The 20,720-nt window shown below is 48.1% G+C and overlaps 8 protein-coding genes across 8 annotated transcripts; 3 read left to right on the top strand and 5 right to left on the bottom strand.

Annotated features, from left to right (window-relative positions):
- Nucleotides 1-55: 55 nt before the first annotated feature.
- On the bottom strand, nt 56-4,546 carry FOBCDRAFT_250141 (uncharacterized protein; the record flags this gene model as incomplete). Its single annotated transcript, XM_059610906.1, has 6 exons — nt 56-835; nt 884-3,418; nt 3,467-3,655; nt 3,706-3,945; nt 3,992-4,196; nt 4,253-4,546. The coding sequence occupies 6 exons, from the start codon at nt 4,544-4,546 to the stop codon at nt 135-137; spliced, it is 4,164 nt and encodes a 1,387-aa protein (XP_059467167.1). The 3' UTR covers nt 56-134.
- A 509-nt stretch (nt 4,547-5,055) lies between these two features.
- Nucleotides 5,056-7,327, bottom strand: FOBCDRAFT_273605 (uncharacterized protein; the record flags this gene model as incomplete). The annotated part of the gene is made up of 4 exons (XM_054704475.1): nt 5,056-5,070; nt 5,127-5,402; nt 5,461-7,251; nt 7,307-7,327. The coding sequence occupies 4 exons, from the start codon at nt 7,325-7,327 to the stop codon at nt 5,056-5,058; spliced, it is 2,103 nt and encodes a 700-aa protein (XP_054560450.1).
- An 871-nt stretch (nt 7,328-8,198) lies between these two features.
- On the bottom strand, nt 8,199-8,555 carry FOBCDRAFT_93291 (cytochrome P450; the record flags this gene model as incomplete). Its single annotated transcript, XM_031183218.3, has 1 exon — nt 8,199-8,555. A coding segment is annotated over one exon (357 nt), but the record flags the coding sequence as incomplete, so codon positions are not given.
- A 1,109-nt stretch (nt 8,556-9,664) lies between these two features.
- FOBCDRAFT_260421 (uncharacterized protein) lies at nt 9,665-13,032 on the top strand. The gene is made up of 6 exons (XM_059611263.1): nt 9,665-9,904; nt 9,959-10,013; nt 10,063-11,299; nt 11,353-11,481; nt 11,646-11,800; nt 11,858-13,032. The coding sequence occupies exons 1-6, from the start codon at nt 9,835-9,837 to the stop codon at nt 12,906-12,908; spliced, it is 2,697 nt and encodes an 898-aa protein (XP_059464835.1). The 5' UTR covers nt 9,665-9,834; the 3' UTR covers nt 12,909-13,032.
- Nucleotides 13,033-13,071: 39 nt separating this feature from the next.
- FOBCDRAFT_135558 (RmlC-like cupin domain-containing protein) lies at nt 13,072-14,787 on the bottom strand (the record flags this gene model as incomplete). The annotated part of the gene is made up of 3 exons (XM_031183216.2): nt 13,072-13,388; nt 13,444-13,798; nt 13,855-14,787. The coding sequence occupies 3 exons, from the start codon at nt 14,785-14,787 to the stop codon at nt 13,072-13,074; spliced, it is 1,605 nt and encodes a 534-aa protein (XP_031038858.2).
- Nucleotides 14,788-14,958: 171 nt separating this feature from the next.
- On the top strand, nt 14,959-16,726 carry FOBCDRAFT_260420 (L-Aspartase-like protein; the record flags this gene model as incomplete). Its single annotated transcript, XM_031183215.3, has 3 exons — nt 14,959-14,966; nt 15,222-15,375; nt 15,434-16,726. 3 exons carry the CDS (start codon nt 14,959-14,961, stop codon nt 16,724-16,726), a joined length of 1,455 nt encoding a protein of 484 aa, XP_031038857.3.
- A 110-nt stretch (nt 16,727-16,836) lies between these two features.
- FOBCDRAFT_239610 (uncharacterized protein) lies at nt 16,837-18,672 on the bottom strand (the record flags this gene model as incomplete). The annotated part of the gene is made up of 7 exons (XM_031183214.2): nt 16,837-17,024; nt 17,079-17,118; nt 17,172-17,269; nt 17,320-17,661; nt 17,728-18,099; nt 18,155-18,349; nt 18,396-18,672. 7 exons carry the CDS (start codon nt 18,670-18,672, stop codon nt 16,837-16,839), a joined length of 1,512 nt encoding a protein of 503 aa, XP_031038856.2.
- A 381-nt stretch (nt 18,673-19,053) lies between these two features.
- On the top strand, nt 19,054-20,620 carry FOBCDRAFT_136340 (CoA-transferase family III domain-containing protein; the record flags this gene model as incomplete). Its single annotated transcript, XM_031183213.3, has 6 exons — nt 19,054-19,191; nt 19,243-19,274; nt 19,326-19,446; nt 19,506-20,010; nt 20,063-20,356; nt 20,406-20,620. The coding sequence occupies 6 exons, from the start codon at nt 19,054-19,056 to the stop codon at nt 20,618-20,620; spliced, it is 1,305 nt and encodes a 434-aa protein (XP_031038855.3).
- Nucleotides 20,621-20,720: the final 100 nt, after the last annotated feature.

Below are 20,720 nucleotides of genomic sequence, written 5' to 3'. Positions count from 1 at the left end.
CTCTACTTATTTTCACCATTTATCGGGCAAGGCGTGTGATGCAAGCATCAGCTGTCAGGTCTATCAACTCAAAATAACACTCTTAAAAACACAGTTCAGGCAGCATACCAGCTGCTCACACAATTGCCCAAGTTTCACCATTTATCTACCTCTGAAAACAATCTCTTCGTCCCTTCCACTAGTTTAATTTTTTCGCCCCTCTCCCCAGTAGCGTTATGGATAGCCTCACGGATCAGCCGCTTATCCTTCCTGACCAAGACAGGCAGACTTTGCCCTGATTTATCCATCATGTTATACCCATCTTCTATTCCCTTATCTACTAGTACCGAGAGGTAATTATCATCTTGCTTCGGGAGATATAGCGTTATGCGACTGTCTTGCGTTGAGATCGTGCTTGGTATTGATAACAGTTCCAGGCTCTTGGCGGTTGTATCTCCGATGCATGGCGGAGCAGTCAACTTGATCTTTCCAGCATCAATTCTCAACTGACACCCGATTTCCTGAGACCCGGCGTTGACAATGGCGGAGCTTCCAGCTCCTTCAGCAAGAGTCAAGTTGGGCCCGCTAGCTTCGGTAATGTCCGTTCTAGTTTCAAGCCTTTGCATATATTCATCGTGTGAGCTATGAGTCTTCTGTTGTTTCGGAGGGGGCATCAGTGATTGTGAAGACCTCACGCTACCGGCAATTCTGTTAGCAGTCTTTAAGTCACGTTTTGTCAAGTCGTAGACTTCATGGCTATCTGAGTGTTTCCGCATGACAACCACGTAATTCGCACACGCCGATATCGACAGGCTTGTAACCTCGGCTCCATCCTGTGAAAGATGGTTCATAATGTCTGCCTGTTGTCAGAAATTGCCAATTAAGTTCGGGGTGTAGGTCTTACTTCGTGAAAAGTCCCATGCCATAACACGACCCCTAATGGCAGATACAATGAGGCTCGACTCGGGGTGAAACCTTGCTGTTGCTAAAGGCACTCCGGTACAGCCTAGCCATGAACTCATTATCTCCTCTGGCGCCACGGCGACAAGCCGAACTTGAAGCTCTCCACTCGAAGTGTCTTTGATCTCAAAGACAGCTAATAGAGGCTCCTCGAATTTCTTTGCATCTTGGAAGAAGATGTGGTGGCTGTGCATGTCGAAAATAGTTCGATACGTGTACACCTTTCGTTGCAGTAACTGCAATGTTGGTGGCAACCCGATACTCAGTGAATAACTTGGATCATGTATCTTGAGCCTATCATCCCAGAAGTGCTGGATCCTCGCAATTTCCTCGAGAGGCATACGACAAGATCTGATTCGAAGTTTCGATAACACTGGGTCGATAGTGACACGGTAAATAGTCCGTAGAACGCAGATGGAATAGCCGTTGAAGCTGATAGAGAACGGGAAAGAAGCCTTCCACGTCGAGAAATGCTCTTGTCGGAATGCCTGTCTCATCTGCAACGCCACTTCCATCGCCTGCAACGGAATAGAAACGGTGCCAAGCTTCTCCATAGGTTCGCCTACACGGCTGAGTTCATAGACCGCATGCCAATTCTCACAATGATTCTCGACTTCCATGTATGCAGTGCTTGGGTGGATCGTTTCCCAGAACTCCTCAAACTTGCGTGATGGCCAGATACTAAGAACACCAAGTACAGACCCGTCAGAAGAAGTCGCTGAGATGTGACAAAGGCGTTGAGAAGCCCCGGTAGGGAGGTTTGGTGTTCCTGAGTTAATTGGGACTTGGTACGTAGACTGGGCTGCTGGGAGATACTTGCTTGATGTAAATGCAAGAACATCACTCCATATAGCAGCTGGTGTTTCGTTTAGCTTCAAGTCCCATTTCTTGCATATATCAGTCAAGTCTTCCATTAGTCGAGTTAGATTGTCAGATAAATGAAGAAATATTTTGCTTGCAATGTCTGGTAGCTGGAGCTTCTGTGCCCAGTCTAGCCATTCTAGTACTTGTGAGAATTCCTTTAGTATCATTGCCGTTGGAACATTATTGTCGCTGTCGAACTGAAGTCGACGCACCCCTGCCGAGGACCAAAATGGAAAGACAGACGGGCTTGTATAGAAGCAGTCAATCCAGTGAGCAACTGCGAATGGATTCTCAAGGAAGCGCCTTAGCAGGTCAACAATCCCCGTGACGGCGGTTGAACACATTTCTTGATAGCATACGCTGCGCCATGATGTCCTGGGAGAGACGGCTTTGCCGAGATGATAGAGCCAACGGACGGAGCAGTAAGAGTATAGATCAATGAGCCCTCTGTCCATACGCAAAGGTATCGAAGTGGGGGCTGAGTCAAGCAAGTGATCCAAACACAATTTCGCCATATCCATATGCGAGATGATCGGAGAAGGGGACAACATCGCAATAGTCTGATCTTCCGGTGTCCATGCCAAAAGATATTCTCTGACAGAAAGATGAACAAAGGCACAGTTGGCCGAGTTGGAGCCACTTGAGCTACATTTTTCCAGAAGACCTAGGTGGAGCGCTGAGCCTCGCAGGATAACTAATCCGCAAGTCACTAGACTGATGAGCTCGGAAAGGTGGGAAAATGCCGATTGTTTATCATCTGGCTCCTCAGCACCGAGTAAGTGATGCCAAGAGCTGGAAGACAGGAAACACTCTTGATGACAAAGAAGTGTCCATTGGATAACCTTCTTGGCCATTTGCTGTTGCGCCGAGTCCAGGAGGGATATCTGTCGAAAGATTCTCATATACATAGACCCGAGACCTTCTGGAAGCGTGATGGAGTGAATCATACTCTCCCTTAGCCGTCGGTTCAGAGCAGGAGATCTCAAGAACGAGAGCATTAATTTTGCCCAGAGAAACATCCTATCAGCTCCCAGCACTAGGCTTCGCGTGAGCTGCTGAATATTAGAAGACTCCTGAAGGAGGCCCTCGTCGACAAGATCAGTCAGATGATAATGACAATAGGTATGAATGTCATGTTCTACGCCAACTTGGCCAAAGCTCAAACGGTGTTGTAGTGGAACCAACTTGGTCAATGATTGAACAGTAGGTCGGCTCGAGAATAAAGCGCGTAGATTTGGTAGAGAGAGTAGCGTCTTGAGATATTTAACGAATCCATCCGGCTCTGTACACTCATCGATACCATCAAGAATCATGATGGGGTTTTCAATGGAGCTCAAACACAGATGAAGCAGATCTTTTAGCTCAGCTGGCGTTGCAATCGATTGACCGGATGATTTGTCGCCATGATTGGAAGCAAAAATAAACTTGTCGAGTATGTCATCGCTATGTTTATGCTTGTGTATAACCTGAGCTAGAATAGCGCGAAAAGCGAGGTCGGAAGCTGTGTGGAATGGAGACTGCTCTTTGAAGAAGAAGTAAACCAGGTTTTGATTATAGACAGATAGTTCGTGGACGATTGACGCTGCTAGAACACTCTTGCCGCCTCCAGGGTTACCTTGTAATGTCAGTCTGAGAAAGTTGTATCAAGTCCATCGTCTCTTACCATGAATCCACAAAATTCTGCTATCTGGCGCAGAACTTCCTCTTGAGATGCTCTCGGACCATTCTTGAAACTTATCCACTTCAAAGATCCACTGCGCGGTATCGTCTTGGCATTCATCGAGAGTGTTCCAATACGTGCTCGCAAAGTTTGGTGCATTTAACCAAGACTGTATCCTAGCGATCGCTTGTTCTAAATTGGCAGATTAGCAAGACACGAGACGACTGCACCTGAATACGTACCTCGCGTTTGGAGTCGCATCTGCTCTTGAAGGCCCGAAACAATGGCATGGGTGGCTTGTGTGTCTTTGCAAATCTCCTCTGAAGTTGTGGCGACGTCTCTTGTGAGTTCAAGCTGATAGATATTGACTTCGTCGTTCAGTTGCTGCTGGTGCTTAGACATGCTTGATAAGATACCACCGAACCTCTCGTCAAAGGGTCGCCATATAACACTGGCAATCAACTCGACTGGTCGTCTGACCTCTGCATAAAGGTTAGATTTGAAGAGAGGCCCGAGGATAGTACTTACTTCCGCTGCTAGCCGTGAACAAGGTTGCTGCACTATCGAAGAAATCGAAGAGATCCCGGTAAACTCGCCCAAGGTGAAGCAACAGTCGAGAACTCAGCTTGCCGCAACAGATATCCTCCAGAGCTTCATATCTAGGAAATGACTCAGTAATATCTTTGATGCACTGTAGAAGTTTTGTAAGTAGCGTTGGAAAGCAACTGGCCAACTACACCAGAATGATTAGTAATTTTCTCAGAGCCTTGTCGTGTCGTATCATCTGACCTCAAGAACGAGCCTCAATGCGCCTAACGCCGCACCCGCGTAAACAGAGCTTTGCGTTACGGGCCCCTCAATAATGGCAAAAAACGGGCGCATTCTCTCATTGAAATCCCGCACAATCGCAAAAGGCTTCTGAGAACGCCTATTCTGTGTCCCCTTCGCTAGGCTAGATATCTTTTTTAAGCCATCCAGTAGGCCTTGCGGGGTACACTTGTCATCGTAGCGTGCCCGGTCATTGTCACTGAGGGTGCTGAGGAAGCTGTGATAGGCGGAGGCAAAAATATCAGGAGAAGCCATAATAACACGCTAGGTGAGATTATGGAATTGTTGACTGCATGTCTGACTTGGGAATTGAAGAAGGGAAGGAATGGACGTCGTTTGAGGGAAATTGTTAGGCAGCAAGGCAGATTTACTGGTGCGCCTATTCCCTGTCTCCTTGTGCATTCTCCACACCGCCACTAGACAAGGCAAACAACAGCTGCATTAATGGTCCGCATCAATTAAACCCCTGTCATCAGGAAGATCTCAAAGATTTATATTTTACAAACTAATCTCAGAAGAACTATTTATAATACTTTTTTCGTTTTGGTCACCTGGTAGTCTGATTGAGATATGGTCTGTATGCGCTTTTATGCATTCCCGCGGGAAAACTATCCTACATCAATAGGTCGTAATGAGGGTACCAATACATCTTCCACGATACCTAAGAGTCCATTTATACCGAAGGCAATTAAAACTTCATTCAAATGCCTTATTTCAATCTCTTAAACCGACAATACCACCCCACGAAACATACTGATGTCCAGCTACCAGACGTCTTCCTATCACATTGTTAGTTAAATCTTGACACGATTGGAAGGTTCCATGAGACACGAACTTGATATCGATGTGAATGTCGCATGTCGGACAATACCCGCTGTGCATCAGCCAAAGACACGCTGGTCTCAGAAGCAAGGACCTTGCAAAGCGTCTCCGTCACTCCTCGACCCATGCCCACGTCACCGCAAACATACACGTGCCCACCGTTCTGTATCAGAGACGCTACGTCTCTGGATTGCTCAAGAATAAGATCTTGAACATAAATCTTATTCTGCTGCTCTCGCGAAAACGCTATGTACATCCTGAACTTGGAGCCCAGCTCAGCGGTATATCCCTTTGGTGAAACATATGTTAGTTATTGCACAATTAGCTAGGGCTAACAGAGAATTTACCTTCCACTCTTCCTGGTACAAGACATCTTCAGTCCTCTTGCGGCAGCCATAGAATAGCGTCATCGGCGCAAAGTCTTTGCCTTGTTGATTCATCGCTACTCGTTCTCTGACAAATCCGCGGAAGGGGGCAACTCCGGTGCCAGGACCAACCATAAGAATAGGTATTGTCGGATCAGACGGTAGTCGGAATGTCGAAGTCCGGACAAAGACTGAGAGAGAGGGCTGTAGGTGAGGTCGTTTTGTGGGCAGCGTGTAGGTTATCGGCTGCACTCGGCTCCTGGAAATAGCTTCATTTTCGGTGGAAGCAACGTCCAAGATGAAGTTTGTCGCAACGCCTGAGAAGTGTCGATTTGTGTTGTGAATTGGAAACGACTCGATAGCCACAGTGATGGAGACTTTGTTCGCATCGAGGGCAGAAGACGAAGATATGGAGTAGTACCTTGGCTGCAACTTCGGCATCGCCTCGATGATGATTGCAAAATGAACATTTACGGCCTCCCCTGGAAACAAAGCCTCCATTATGGCAGCAATGTTGTAAAAGTTACCCCCTGTGAGGGTCAAAAATGCCTCTTTATCCTTGCCGAGTTGGCGAAGCGTGGTCTTCTGCTTAGCATTCGAAACGGAATTCGCAAAGGTGGATATGACTTCGCGGGACACGGGCCCGCAGATATCGATATAAAACCGAGCTACGGATTCGTAGCTGCACGGAGACGGGAACGGCGGACCCAGGTCATCCGAGAGCGATCTTACCCGGATGGTCTCGTGTCGCTTGTCCCATAACCCAAACACCCTCAAGAAGCGCTCGACTTCGACATCGGAATTGATGGGAGACACAGAGAGATGGTCGCCAGTCTGATATTCCAGCTTGGTGTCCTTGACATCCAGCTCTACATGTATGTAGGACCGGCCACCAGCACCTGAGAGCAGCCTTGAGTTCGAGATAGGTGCAAAGCAGTGGTTTGTAACTGCTTGAGTCTGCTGTGCGAGGTTCCTGTCTGTGTAATCCGCCTGGAAGATTGGGCCATGGTGGTTTGGTGTCTCAATCACCTCGAAAGCAGACTCTCGCTCTTCAGTCTCATGCTCGACCAGACCAAAGGCTTCTATGACTCGAGGCCACATTTTATCTTTCCAGTCAATGAAGTCCTCAGCGTTTGTTCCCTTGCCATCGTCAGCTTCGCCAAGAGGGCCATGTCTTCTAGCGCCGCAGAGCTGTAGTCTCTCATCGACTTTGCGGATCACAGCGTTGAAGTGGGCATAACTACTGTTTCCCAATCCAAAAGCGGCGTATGACAAATTGTGAAGGCCATGTTCTCGAAGTTTGTGAAACGGTCCATCATCGTCCTCATTATTTAAGAAGTTGTAGAATTGTTCCGCATTATCCGTTGGCTCTCCATCGCCATATGAAGCAAGGATGAGGAATACAATGGTGCTGTCAGGCAGTTTATGTAAGTTCTGGTAAGTGCACTCGTCGATCTCGGCGACTGTCGAGCGTAGGGAAAACCGGGTATGGGCTTCACGACCAAGCTTCTCAGCGAATTCCTGTGCGTTTCCGCTTTGAGACCCAAATAAGACCACACAGTTCTTTTCCTCCTCTTCCAACCTCTTCACAATACATCTATTGCTTGAGACATCAGGATCATCGTCGGTATCTGCCCCGAGTGATTTTGTCTTTGTTGAGGCTTGGAAGAGGAGATGGTGGAGGGGGCCATGGCAGAAATAGGCGATTAGTGAGACGAGTACCGCTGTCAACACTGTCGTCATCGCATCGAATACAGGTACATCGCTAGTAGTCTGTTCTAATCTGTCAGATTTGCAACACGTAGGGAAGGAGTCTGTGGATAATTACAGTAACCGTTTCTGTTTCCATTCTGAACTTGTGTTTGGCCAGGCTGGATCAATGATGGAATAACTTCGTTCTACAGGAGAGATAATCAACAAAGTACTTTTCATACACAACTTTAAATTTCCTCATGCCGCATACTGGACACACATGATATTAGCCTAGTCCTCAAAAGCACACGGAGCTTTGGTCGGAAGAATATGCCAAAGATTAGCTTGAGACGGCCAAAGTTCGCCAATGTCGATTTCGGACCAACTTCGCTTGATGCCAAGGGTTGGCATGCCGAGGGTATTTGTGTTTTTTCTTTTTTGAAGAAACGTGGGGTAGTGATTACGAAGCTGCACCTTTTTTCCGTGGTTTAAACAGATTTTAGTAAACACAGGATAATGCATTCCATACGTAACATGATGACATTAGAAGGAAACGAGGGTTGCCAAGGAAGATCGGATTGTTTGAATCGTATTCACATGAGTCTTGTAACTGCATTATTATGGTGAAAGTACACATACCCTCAACTTTCTGTTCGTTATTTTGATATTGGTAAGACTTCTACCTAATAAGGTCTTCTGTGTAATATGCTAGTCCTCCCACATTCTGTAACTTTACCGAATTCCTCGTGATGCTTCTGAACTCCTTATAACATGTTTTAAATACAACAGACAAACCCACTTCGCCATGTACGTTGAAACCACAACACCGTGAAAGAATCTAATAGTAATACAGTCATATAAGATAATTTCGCATAGATAGCTACACCATCATGTGAAAGTGACTGTGAGTCACTAACCTACGTAGACATTCCGACTCCTTCAGTCCCATTTGGCCACCTCATCAAGGCTCTGCTCCGCTTCTCGGAAGATAGTATCAATATGTGCTTGAATGCGAGTTTAAACACAACCTTGAACGGCTTAGGCCTATGCGCAATTCCTTCCTTGAAAGCCTCCGGATCAGGTACAATTTTCTGCCCCGTCGCTGGATTGACGGCAAGCTCTATATCAAATGCCCAGAGGATCTTGGCAATAGCTCGCCACTGCGTTCGCTCTGCGAGGTGCATACCGGGGCAGATACGACGACCTGCACCATAGCCGTAGTGGTCTCGGTTGTTGAAGTCGGGACTGCCTGCATAGTCACTTGCCAAGCGTGGGTGGTTGATGTAGCGACTTGGGTCGAACGTATCCGGGTTTGTGTACTTCATTTGCTCTGGTCGATGGATCGCGTATGAGGGAATGATAACGGTGGCGTCTTTTGGGATGAGCATTCCGTCGTACCAGGTATAGTTCCGATCTAGGACTGCCTCACACAGTCACCAAGGGTAAGTCTTGATACCACTGTGGTTCGAAACGTTCGCGCCGTAACTAAGCTTTTGACAGATGACTACTACGACGGAATGTTGATCCCCAAAGGAAGTACCATCTTCGTCGGCGTTTGGGCGATGCATCACGACAAGGATTATTATGGAAGTCATGACACCTTCGACCCTGACCGCTACCTGTCTCATACAAAGCTAGCAAATGAACACGCTGTGGGTCCAGATTATGAGAAATGAGATAAGTCCATCCCTCAAAAATACCATATGGAGCTATGAACTAACTTGCATTTCCATATCACTATGGATATGGTGCGGGACGGCGTATCTGCCCTGGAATTCATCTGGCCGAGCGCAGTATGTGGCGAATCACTGCTAAGTTATTGTGGGCGTTTGAGTTCTCCGAACCGATTGACCCTGTAACCAAAAGGTTCAGCCCCTGGATCCAGATGCATATACGTCGGCGAATTTGGTGTGTTCACTGCCATACAAGGTTAACATTAAGCCGCGAAGTGTAGCACATGTTGAAGCTATCAAGAGGGAGCTTGAGAGTGCAGAAGCGTTTTTATCTCAGTATAACTAGCTATAGCCACTGATCTAGTTGGGCTTCAAAACTTTGGCCGCTAATAATTGGCAATTAAATCTATTTTCCGATTTCAGGTATAATCGTATGTATGTGTTAGACATGCTGGCATCATGCTGAGGTCCTATATGTTGTCCCACATACTTTACTTTCATGCTCATGAAAGCCCCACATAGATCCAGGGTAAGCAAGTCTCAGTCAACGCCCGTTTAACCGAGCTATCAAAGCTGTTATTGAACTCTATCAGGAGGATTGCGGGGTAGAGGTCATCTACTCAATTTAACACTATTTGATTGGTTACTTTGGAAAGGCTGAGCTTCTTTAATCCATGTACCCCGGATCTTCCGCTTCACCTTGTCGATCTGCTTCGGCAGATGAAGCGGTACCAGGTGCAGAGCCCAGACCGCAATTCTCTTTCTCAGGGGTTGGTTAGATGCCTTGCATGTGAGACACAAAGAACAGATGGGATATTGATGTTTTCTTACCCCGCGACAACCCCAGATTTCGTCATTGACGCGACTGCACCTTCGAAGCCGCAGCTTCAGAGCATTATTGATGGACCTTTGCATGTTTAGAGTGTTTATTTTACCTTCCGGGATTGTTTAGTTCTCAGTCAGGCTTTGCAATCGCTGCCAGCCTGATATCATGAAAGGCTGCTCATACTGTCACCGAACGTTCCACAAGACAGAGCATCTTCTCCGGCACGAGCGCTCTCGTAAGATCATCCCCACATGGAACCATCTCAATCGCCAAATTGACCCATGCTTAGATACAGGGGAGAAGCCATATCGATGTGATACATGCGGTCGCGGCTATGCACGGAGGTAAGAAGCCATCTCCAACTTTTGTCAATGCTGGTATTGATGGCCATAGCGATGTCCTCCTCCGCCATGTCAGATACTTCCATCCAAACAGTGACGCCTCACAAAGAGAGCGCCGAAGATCCGATGTCTCAACGAACGAGAAAAGCCGACAGCGCCGACAAAGTGTACTGGCCGATTCCATAAATGTGTGTTCTATACCGCCACCGGAGCCAGAACAAGGCTCAGAAGCGGACAACGATCATCAGGAGCATGAAAACAACCGCATACGCGATCATGGGCAGCCACAACAGCAGGAGGATGCCTCTATCACCGTCGATAATTCGATGGCGCAATTCTCGACGTCTGACCTCGATGCGTTGGCGACGGTCTCCATGCTCCAAGCTCTCCACGAACAACCGACCGAATCAGCCAAATTAAACCTACAAGACCCTTTCGATCCTGAGCAGCGACCTACGAATCCATCTCCAGCTGCAGGCCATCATGATAATGAACTATCACCCCTGAGCTTCTCGCATCATATGGTGGAGACAACATTGGAGACCGCTACCCCAACCTTGTTCACCGCCAATGCCGAGTTTCTTAGTCCTGGAGTGTCACTGAGTACCAGGGCAAATGTCTTTTATTCTCATGCTGCTGCCTCATCAGCTCCTTGGGGTAATAATGAAGCATCCCTCACATCGATGAGCAACACAGATCTGTTACATTACGCTGGTGCTCTAGAGCTCTTACAACCTAACCTCAGTCATCTGGACTTTCTTGACTTTAGTCTCAGCGAAACATCACCAGGGGTACGTGGCTCGCAAGCCTCGAGTAACAGCATCGATCCTGTAAGCAGTATCCCGCTCGAGCGCTTCGCGAGGGTTGCCGCACTATGGCCTAGAAACCGGACCCATTCCGCGAGTCAAATTGCTTCGCAAGTCTGGGCGGACGTGGTGAACTATCGGGGTGACGGTATCTTCACAGATGTCTCTATTTCGCAGTCGTCGCCAAGCTCTACCATAGGTACTGAGAATGAATCGAGATGGGGAATGGACGAAGAAAAGAGACAGGATCTCATCCGCGAGTTCGGTTCACCTGGTTCCAGCGTTGACTTTCTACCGGCGCGGCTACTAAATCTCGGTCTCACCATCGCCTTTCGACAGCCTCATTCTCTCGTCCCGTTTATACACCAACCGACGTTCTCAGCCAAGTCGGCATCTAATTCAGTCGTATTCTCGTTATGCCTTCTTGGCCTGGTTATTCTTGACTCCTCATTTGTGAAACCCTTCACGCAACACTACCTGCCAGTAATGTCGCTGCGATTTCCAAAAGCCGGAAGAAAATTACTAATTGTTTACAGGCAGCAACAGAGCAGTGCTGTTCTCAATTAGCGACAGCATCGTTTGGTCCAGAGGGGTCTGCACAGCTTATCGAGCGCCTTGCATCAGCGGCTTTGCTTCTGATGGCTTGGTCAATAAGCTCACCACATGTATGGCATCCTATGGCGCTATGGCTCGGGAGGCTATTGCTCACTTTAGTCGCAGGGTGCTCGTGACGCGTTCTTGTCCAGAATGCTATACCATCAGACCATTAATGTAATTTCCGAGTCATCCTGTTCCTGAATCACAAGGCTGACGACAATTGCTCTTACAGCGGGTTCAAATGTCAGGATTACTGATGCCACGTCCCGCTTCGTTCAGTATAGACAATCTACTCAATCAGGCGAACTCGGTTAGACTTGTTCATGATCCAGCGCAGAGCGATGACTGGGCGTGGAAGGCATGGGCTCGAACAGAGAGCTTCAAGAGGTATGCCAACGTTAATACTCGAGTCTTATAAACGCTGACAGTGACACCTGTTCCAAGATTAATATCGACGCTGATCATGATTGACGCCTGGTGGGCTTCTAGACTCAACACGGAGCCACTCATCTGTACTTCCGTGGTGCAATTGGAGATGTCGACATCGATTGACCTGTATCGGTCCTCATCAGCCAAGTCATGGAGGAGTTGTCGTAATGCTGGCACAAGTGCAACTACAGACCCTGTCGTAATACGAATGCATGACCCATCCATCACTTTAAAGCCGCTTCAAGAGACTTCGCCGATTGGAATGACTGGCTTGTTGTCTGTCATCTGGGCGCGGATTCTTCAACATCAGCATCAAACAAGAGGAGCTAGGCTACCGGAAGATGGCAATGGAGAGCAGCCAACCGCAAGTGTTGATGCTTCGAGTGAGACGGGTAACAACATGTTGCGTGTGCTGGGCGATATCTACACAAACTACTCAAGGTTTCTTCGGTATAGGAACCCCAACTGTATCGCACAGTGGCACTTCCTGAACCTCAACCTACTGGCCAACCTTGAGATCTTCGAAATGGCCTCTGGTCGCAACGGAGCTGAGAGCGCATACGCTGCATTGCAAGAGATCGCCAATTGGAGTCAGACCCAGCATGCACGACGAGCTTGTCTCCACGCAGCAGGAATCTACATCGCCATGAGCCGCAGGCGTGCGAACGATGGCGTCATGCTCCATTCCGACATGTCCTTATTCACAGCTGCGCTTGTACTAGGACTCTCTGTGTTTATGATGAAGCCGAACGAGGTGCATAGTGACTCTGACACAGAGTCATTTGAGTTACTCAACGATATTGACTGGACTAATCTATGTGATCCAATGTCAGCAGTAGATATTGCCGGGGATACTAGTGCCAGTCAGTTTATACAGAATGGAGGAAGTATTAGCTTCTCCGGAACAGTTTGTGAAGCGGGATATAATGCTGCCAAGATGATCTTGCTCGAGTTTGCGAGCTTACTAGAAGAGGTTGGGAAGTGGAATGCGAAAGAACTGTGCCACATACTCCGGATAATGAGCGACTCTCTGATCGAAGTCGACGACCGATTGGGCGGTGATTGACCTGAAGCGCTCAGAGCTTTTATATGTACAAGTAGCCTCGAACAGACATAGAGTATTATCACTAGATAAGGTACTATTCATACGCGAGAACCTACATGCGAACAAGGTTATTAAATACAAATACAACAGGTTCTTTGCTCCAGGGATAAACCACAACCCTGTCCTAGTTCCAAACTGCTGCATCGACTGCACTAATCTTTGCATGCCCATTAGTCTCATGAGGCAGGACCTGCATAGGCTGACCCTTGGCATCCAGCAACTGAATCGAGTGATAGTAGTCCACCGCCTTCTTCTGGTTCGCCTTGTCCTTCGCAACACGCTCAAGAAGCTGCTTGGTCAAAGGATGTGCTGAGAAGCGATCGGGAAGATTATCCCAAACTCGATAGTCGGTGGCCTGTTTGTGAAGAACACCGCAGATCTCTCGAGCATACTCTGTGAACAGAAATGTGCGTGAAGACTCAACCATGATGGTCATTTGATCTGGGCCAAAGTTAGCAACTGTATTACAGTTTCGCGCAGCAAGGATTCCACTCACTTTCCAAGATTCTGCGCGGTTCATTATGCTGCAAGATAGCTTCTGTGATATACTCCTCACCAAACCCACCATGGGGAGTATGCCCGCCCTCGTAACTACAGCCACCAGGCAGAAAGTCGTCAGATCGCCCGAGACCTGCGCCATAGATACAAGCCAACATTTCCGTTGCGCTGTTTCGGTGATAGTAAGGTGCACGTAATGAATTGCTGGCTACATCCCATCGAGGACCGAACCATAGATAGTCCGCGAGCGGAACATGGGGGTCGAATGACTTTGCTGTCAAGACAGTGTTGATGCTGGGATCAGTGTGGTCAATGCTGGTACTGTTCTGAGACGCGAACTTGGTTAAATCGTACTGTGAATCATGTAGTTAGCACTTGTCTTGCTGGTATCGGTGTGTTGGTAGCTCACCTTGTAGGGAACGGCGTTCCCGTGCCAGGCAACAACATCGAAAGGGCTATGATCCTGACTGATGACAACATGCTTTCCACTATTCTTGACAACAATCTTGAAAGGCACATGTAGGTCCTCGTCGATATGCGCAACAGGATAAAGAAAATCTCGCGGGTTAGCCAGACCATGTCCTCCGATGGGCCCGAGGTCAGGAAGCTCCCACATAGATCCCCAGACTTCAGCGATATGGCCACGAGCAACAGGGACACCCTCTACTAGGTTGATGCGGAATCTTACACCGCGTTGGATAACGCATATTTCCCCAGGCTGGACGAACAGACGACCCATTTCGGTTTGGATGTCTATGATGCCGAGTTGAGGAGTGATGAGAAAGTCGCCGTCTGTGTTACAGTACGCCTTGTTGATCATGGATGAGTTGATCATATAGACATACACAGCGATACCCTGACGAAGGTTAGGATCACCGCTTCCAGCAAGGGTATGCAAGCCGTCCGTAAAGTCAATTGTCTCATCATCCTTCGGCAGTGGAAACGGCGACCACTCAGCCTGCTGATACAAAGGCTCAACCTTTGGGTTCAGCGATAAAAAGCAGTTCTCAATATGAGACTTTGTATCAATACTCGAGTATCCTTGATGAGCGGCCGATGGTCGGGCGCGGTACATGTAAGTGCTCATGTTGAGGCCGCGAGGAGCTGCGAAAGCAGAGTAGGTGATACCCTCAGTGTACAGACCAAAGCCTCTGTCTTGAGGGTTGTTTTGGCCGGCAGGGAGAGTACCGGGGATGACTTCTGATTGATGGCGGTTTCCCCAGCCTGCTTGATACTCGTAGGGGTCATTCTCGCGGGTTGGTTTGGTACGCTGGAGATCTGTGTAGTGGAAGACTTTCTGTGGATCTGTGGCGGGCTCACGTCTCTTGATAGCGGCAACCATACTGAACTTTGATGGGTAATTCTTGTTAGGAATGTGATATGAATGTAGTGATTATACAAGACGAAGAAGTGTTAGATCTAATCTACTGCTTTATTTTCCTTTTATTCTCCGGGCGTATTAGTAGAGAGGTTCTGCTAGTCCCATGTTCATTACCGAACGGCAGATGCACAAATGGGCCAGTAAGTGGGAAATGTGATGTGACGTCGCATGTGGGGATATGGAGCTCCCACATAATGAGACGTGTGTATGTTCACCCGCGCGGTATCATTCTTACCCCTCAACCTTATGAATAACTCGTATGTTTAATTAATTTACAACGTGTGGGACCGTCAATTGATATCAAATTACGGTAGTTGCCTAATCAGTGTTCCTAAAGTATGATCATTGGGATCTTTTCTGTTGCCAATCATGCTGCGCACAATCCAATCTTGCAGGGTACTCACTCAACTTACCTCTCAATCTCACCCACACCGCTGGAATGCCTGTATACGTCTGCCGACGCTTGTCCAGCGCCGTGCAATTGGATCAGTCAGTGCAATTGACTCTGTGATATTTCGGAACTTATTCGGTACCGACGAGATTCGCAATGTAAGTCAAACGAGCTAACCTTCCTATTCATCAACAAATGACTTAACGACAACTATAGGTATTTAGTGACCAAGCATACATCAACAGATGCGTCGACGTTGAAGCTGCTCTAGCTCGGGCCCAAGCCCAATGCAATGTCATTCCCGCCGATGCTGCCGCCGATATCACCTCCAAAGCCAAGGCTACAAGCCTCGACATGGACCGTCTACGCAACGAGACTGATGTCGTCGGTTATCCCATCCTTCCTCTTGTGCGTCAGCTGAACGACATGTGCGGATCTGCTGGGAAGTACCTACACTGGGGAGCTACAACACAGGATATCATGGACACAGCCAGCGTGTTGCAGATCAAATCTGGTCTTGGTATTATTGAGACCAAGCTGACTGGCGTGATAAACGCGCTTCAAGATCTGGCAGTTACGTATCGCGATACGCCGATGGCTGGGAGGACACATCTCCAGCATGCCCTCCCCGTTACCTTTGGTTATAAATGTGCTGTGTGGCTATCAAGCTTGTACCGCCATAGAGAGCGGCTTCAGCAGCTAAAGAGTCGTGCTCTTATCGTTCAGTATGGAGGTGCGGCCGGGACTTTGGCATCCCTTGGAGACGGACCGGAAGGTGTTGATGTGCGAAAGCAACTCGCTGGTGAACTCGGCCTGGAAAACCCCACGATTACCTGGCATGTTGCCCGCGATGGTATCGCTGAAGTGGTCAATTTTCTAGCCCTCATCGGTGGCTCCCTCGGCAAGATTGCCTTGGACCTCATCATCATGTCCTCCAACGAGCTTGGAGAAGTTGCTGAACCATTCGTTCCTCATCGCGGTGCTTCATCCACAATGCCTCAAAAGCGCAATCCCATCTCCAGCGAAGTCATCCTCGCTGCCTCCAAAATCCTGCGCTCCAACGCTAGTCTCGTTCTTGACGGCATGGTATCCGACTTTGAACGCGCATCAGGACCTTGGCATCTAGAATGGGTAGCCATACCCGAGAGCTTCGTCATAGCAGTCGGTGCTCTTCACCAAGCCGAGTTTGCGCTTTCAGGTCTTGTTGTGGACAAAGAGCGCATGGCAGCTAATCTGGCTTCTACGCGAGGACTCATTGTTGGTGAGGCGCTGATGATGGCGTTGGCGAAGTATGTTGGAAGACAGGATGCGCATGATATTGTGTATGAGGCTTGTAAGGAGACTATTGAGAGTAAGGATGGAAGTACGCTGCTCGATACGCTGAAAAAGGATGAGCGAGTAACCAGGTTCCTGCCCTTGAGTGATTTGGAGAGGCTCTGTGATCCTATCAATTATCTGGGATCGGCGCAGCGTATGGTTGATGATACGTTGGCAGAGAATACATCATAAAGCGCTAGCAGATTCTTATCAATAGAATTTCAATACTAACATCATGGATTTGATCTTAATCATGAAAAGGCGATGATTTCCAAATGACATGCTCATTGCTCCCTTCAAAGCTAAGTCTGGTATGGTATCAAGTCATCAGCGATCCTGAACGCCGCACCGGTTTTGCTCCTCAGCTCATCCATCTCAACCTCGTCCACCAGCTCCCTGAGCACCAAACCCTCAGGTGTACAGTCAAATACAGCTAGATCAGTGATGATCCTAGATACACATCGAGGACCGGTGAGCGGGAATGTGCATTCTATCAGTAGGCATCAGCAACTCTGTCTTGATAGCATCACATCATCCTACTTACCTTCCAGAATCTTAGGGTTTCCATTGCGGTCAACATGTTCCTAGGGATGTTAGTCAGTCGCTCAAATCTGATCCAAGACAAGAGATGACGTACCATGGTGATGATGACCCTGGTCTTCTCTGGGCTGGCAACCAGGTCCATGGCGCCTCCAATTCCCTTCACCTTCCCAGGCAGCATGAAGTTGGCCAAGTCTTCACATGTCAGTATCAATTACTAAACATCATAGTATCTGAGGGCTTACCTCCATATTGACTGACTTGTAGCGCACCAAGCATAGTCAAGTCAATCTTCCCAGCTCTGATCATACCGAAGCTCTCATGGCTTCCAAAAGTCGAGGCACCAAGGTTCAATGTCACCGTTTCTTTACCGGGATTGATGAGATCTGGATCTTCTTCCCCAGGGTTCGGATATCTGCCCATTCCCAGGATACCATTCTCGGATTGAAGAATGACTTCTAGGTCTTCAGGAAGCATGCCCGGTGTCGCGAGTGGCATGCCAATCCCCAGATTGACGTACATGCCGTCTTTCAGTTCTTTAGAAGCTCGCTTGATGATACGCTCTCGTCTCTGGTTTGCAGTTGTAACTATAATCATCAGCAAGTGGGTTGAGTCTAGAGAATAGATCAGGTTTTACTTGCCTTTGCCTTCACCCTTTGCATCTTGGGCAAATGTCAACTTCTCAATCTTCTTCGGCCTCGTACTCTGAATAATAACATCGACATAAATGCCCTGAATATGAACACTCTCAGGATCAAGCTGGCCAACGTCAACAATCTCGTCAGCCTCAACGATGGTCAACTTTGCATTCTTCGCCATCGCTTCATTGAAGTTGTTCTGTGCTTTCCGAAATGTGCAGTTACCAAGTCTATCAGCCTTGTGAACCTTGACCAAAGCAACATCGGCGAATATGGCTTCTTCGAGTATGTACTTCTTGCCGTGAAACTCGCGGGTTTCTCGAGGCCGTGACATGAGCGCTACGGATCCGTCTCTGTTGTATCGAACAGGCAATTCGCCTGTCTGAACTGAACAGGCAAATATGTTAGCCTCTCGTCGCTATGTGTGAGGTGGCAGACTTACCAACAGTGCCATATGCTGCTGGGGTATAGAATGCCGGTATGCCAGCTGCCCCAGAAGCGCATCTCTCAGCCATCGTTCCCTGCGGTATCAGCTCGAGGCTCAGATCTCCACTCAGATACATCTTCTCGAACACTTTATTCTCCCCGATATAAGATGCTATCATTTTGCTGATCTGTCGTGTTTCCAGCAATCGGCCTGCCGATATTAACATGGTGATCAGCAGCGAGATGAGTGCACGTACCGAGCCCAACACCAGGCATCCCAGCATTGTTTGAGACAACGGTCAGATCTTTGAGATCCTTGCGCGCGGCAACAGCTTCAATAAGCGATTCAGGAACACCAGAAAAGCCAAAGCCTCCGACTAGAACGGTAGATCCACTTTTCACTTTCTGAATGGCATCGTTTTCTGAGGCACAGATTTTGTTGATCCTTTGTAACACGGTGGAGGTCGAGAAGCTGCGCTGCGCAAAAGTCCATAGGCGATTTGGAGCCTGTGCACGAAAAGCTGAGCTCATCATGGTTCTCAGTTAAAGCAAGTCCAACGGTCGTATGAAGCGTGTCGGGATGTTAAGTTCAAGTTGTGTGCTGTAGGATTGAGCTTACAGCAGAATAAACCCATATACAAACTTTGTCATGCCAGTTCTCTCATGAGTCAATTGCCTTGTTGTAAATGAATGTTCTCATCATGGACAAGGGTACAGTAGCGTCACCGCGTAAACCCCACATGCGAAATGTTACTGCTACCGTATGTGGGACTGTAACACCAGACGTGCCGAGGCGAAATGTTTATACGTCCATGAATGATTATACAGCTACTTTTATACGCGTCAATTTAGCTTCAGTATTTCGCCAATTCGACGCCTCGTGAATATTGAAGTGAGTGTTATGACTTCACCACTATGTTAACCATGCGAAGAAAACTTGTTGCTCCGCTTTGGCGCTCGGCTTTGAGCAGAAGAGGCAATGCGACAGCGGCTACCCCAAGATTGCCTCTAGCGGGAATCAGAGTCTTGGACATATCTCGAGTTCTCGCCGGTGTAAGTAGTTCATGTGTAGGAAGCGTCTGAGCTAGCGCTAACACCAGAAAGCCATATTGTGCGCAGATTCTCGGCGACCTAGGGTTTGTAGCAACTCGCTTCTCGAATCCATCCCATTTCTGACGTTTCGACAGAGCCGAAGTCATTAAGATCGAACATCCGATACGAGGCGATGATACGAGAGCATGGGGACCTCCCTTTGCACCTTATAAAGATGGACGAGGCGGCGAGGGCGAAAGTGCATATTATTTATCGGTAAGTGTTGCGCTGTCTGGACTTTGGCGAGAACTCCATGCTTACCACGCCTCTCAAAGGTGAACCGAAACAAGAGATCCGTAGCAGTCTCATTCAAGGAAAAAGAAGGGGCAAAACTGATCCAAACTCTCGCCGCTAAGGCCGATGTCATCGTCGAGAACTACCTGCCCGGAACTCTGAAGAAATACGGGCTCGACTACAATACACTTGCCAAGACCAACCCTCGGCTTATCTACGCGAGTATAACCGGATATGGTCAGACAGGTCCTTACAGTAATCGTGCAGGTTTCGACGTCATGGTCGAAGCTGAAATGGGTCTGATGCACATCACAGGCCCACGAGATGGACCACCAGTGAAAGTCGGCGTTGCAGTGACTGACTTGACGACTGGACTATATGCAGTCAATAGCATTCTAGCTGCAGTGATTGAGAGAAGCCACTCTGGTCAAGGGCAGGCTTTGGATGTATGCTTAAGCGATTGTCAAGTTGCGACTCTGGCGAACATGGCGCAATCTGTGTTGGTGACGGGGAAGAGAGATGGGGGACGATATGGCACATCACATCGTGAGTCGCTCCACACAATATTATTGAGACTTGAACTGACAGTAACTCCCAGCATCTGTCGTACCATACCGCGCATTCCGCACTAAAGACGGCGACATCTTGATCGGTGGTGCCAACGACCGACTGTTCGGCGTTTTGTGCAAATGTCTTGGTCAAGAAGAATGGGCGGACGATGAGCGCTTCTCAACAAACTCAGCACGAGTAGCGAATAGAGATGTGCTCGAACGAATGATCGAAGATATTACGAGTTCCAAGCTCTCGAAAGAGTGGCTTGATATCTTTGAGGGTACCGGTCTCGCGTATGCAAAGATAAACGATATCAAGGACACACTGGAACATTCACATGGTAAGTGACGCTCATGTGATAGCGGAAAATGCTAATGGCGGCGATCCAGTTGTCGCGAGGGACATGATCAAAGAGATCAAGCATCCCGCATGTGGCCAGTTGAAAGTGCTGAACAGTCCGGTCAAGTACTCCAGAACCCAACCTTCGATCCGTACACCGCCTCCACTACTGGGAGAACATACTGATGAGGTACTGAGAGATGTGCTGGGGCTAGATCCAACTGAGATCAAGAGGTTGAGAGAGAATAAGGCTGTCGGTGGATAATTAGAGTTTGTACATACTAGTATAGTAATATTTATTTATTGTTTCTACTTAACACTCCGCCTTCCATGCTTGCGGTAATCTACATGAGTCTAGTCGTTAC

The sequence above is a fragment of the Fusarium oxysporum genome, chromosome V, assembly GCF_013085055.1.
Source record: "Fusarium oxysporum Fo47 chromosome V, complete sequence".
In the NCBI taxonomy this organism is placed as follows: domain Eukaryota; kingdom Fungi; phylum Ascomycota; class Sordariomycetes; order Hypocreales; family Nectriaceae; genus Fusarium; species Fusarium oxysporum.
Note: the sequence above shows the minus strand (reverse complement) of the source record. Positions and strands in the feature narration are given on the sequence as shown.

Bases quoted from the DNA above. Each gene is read 5' to 3' on its own strand.
- FOBCDRAFT_260421 (XM_059611263.1), top strand. From the start codon at position 9,835: ATGAAAGGCTGCTCATACTGTCACCGAACGTTCCACAAGACAGAGCAT. The intron at 10,014-10,062 runs GTAAGAAGCCAT...TGATGGCCATAG, and splicing joins GGTCGCGGCTATGCACGGAG to CGATGTCCTCCTCCGCCATG. The intron at 11,801-11,857 runs GTATGCCAACGT...ACCTGTTCCAAG, and splicing joins CGAACAGAGAGCTTCAAGAG to ATTAATATCGACGCTGATCA.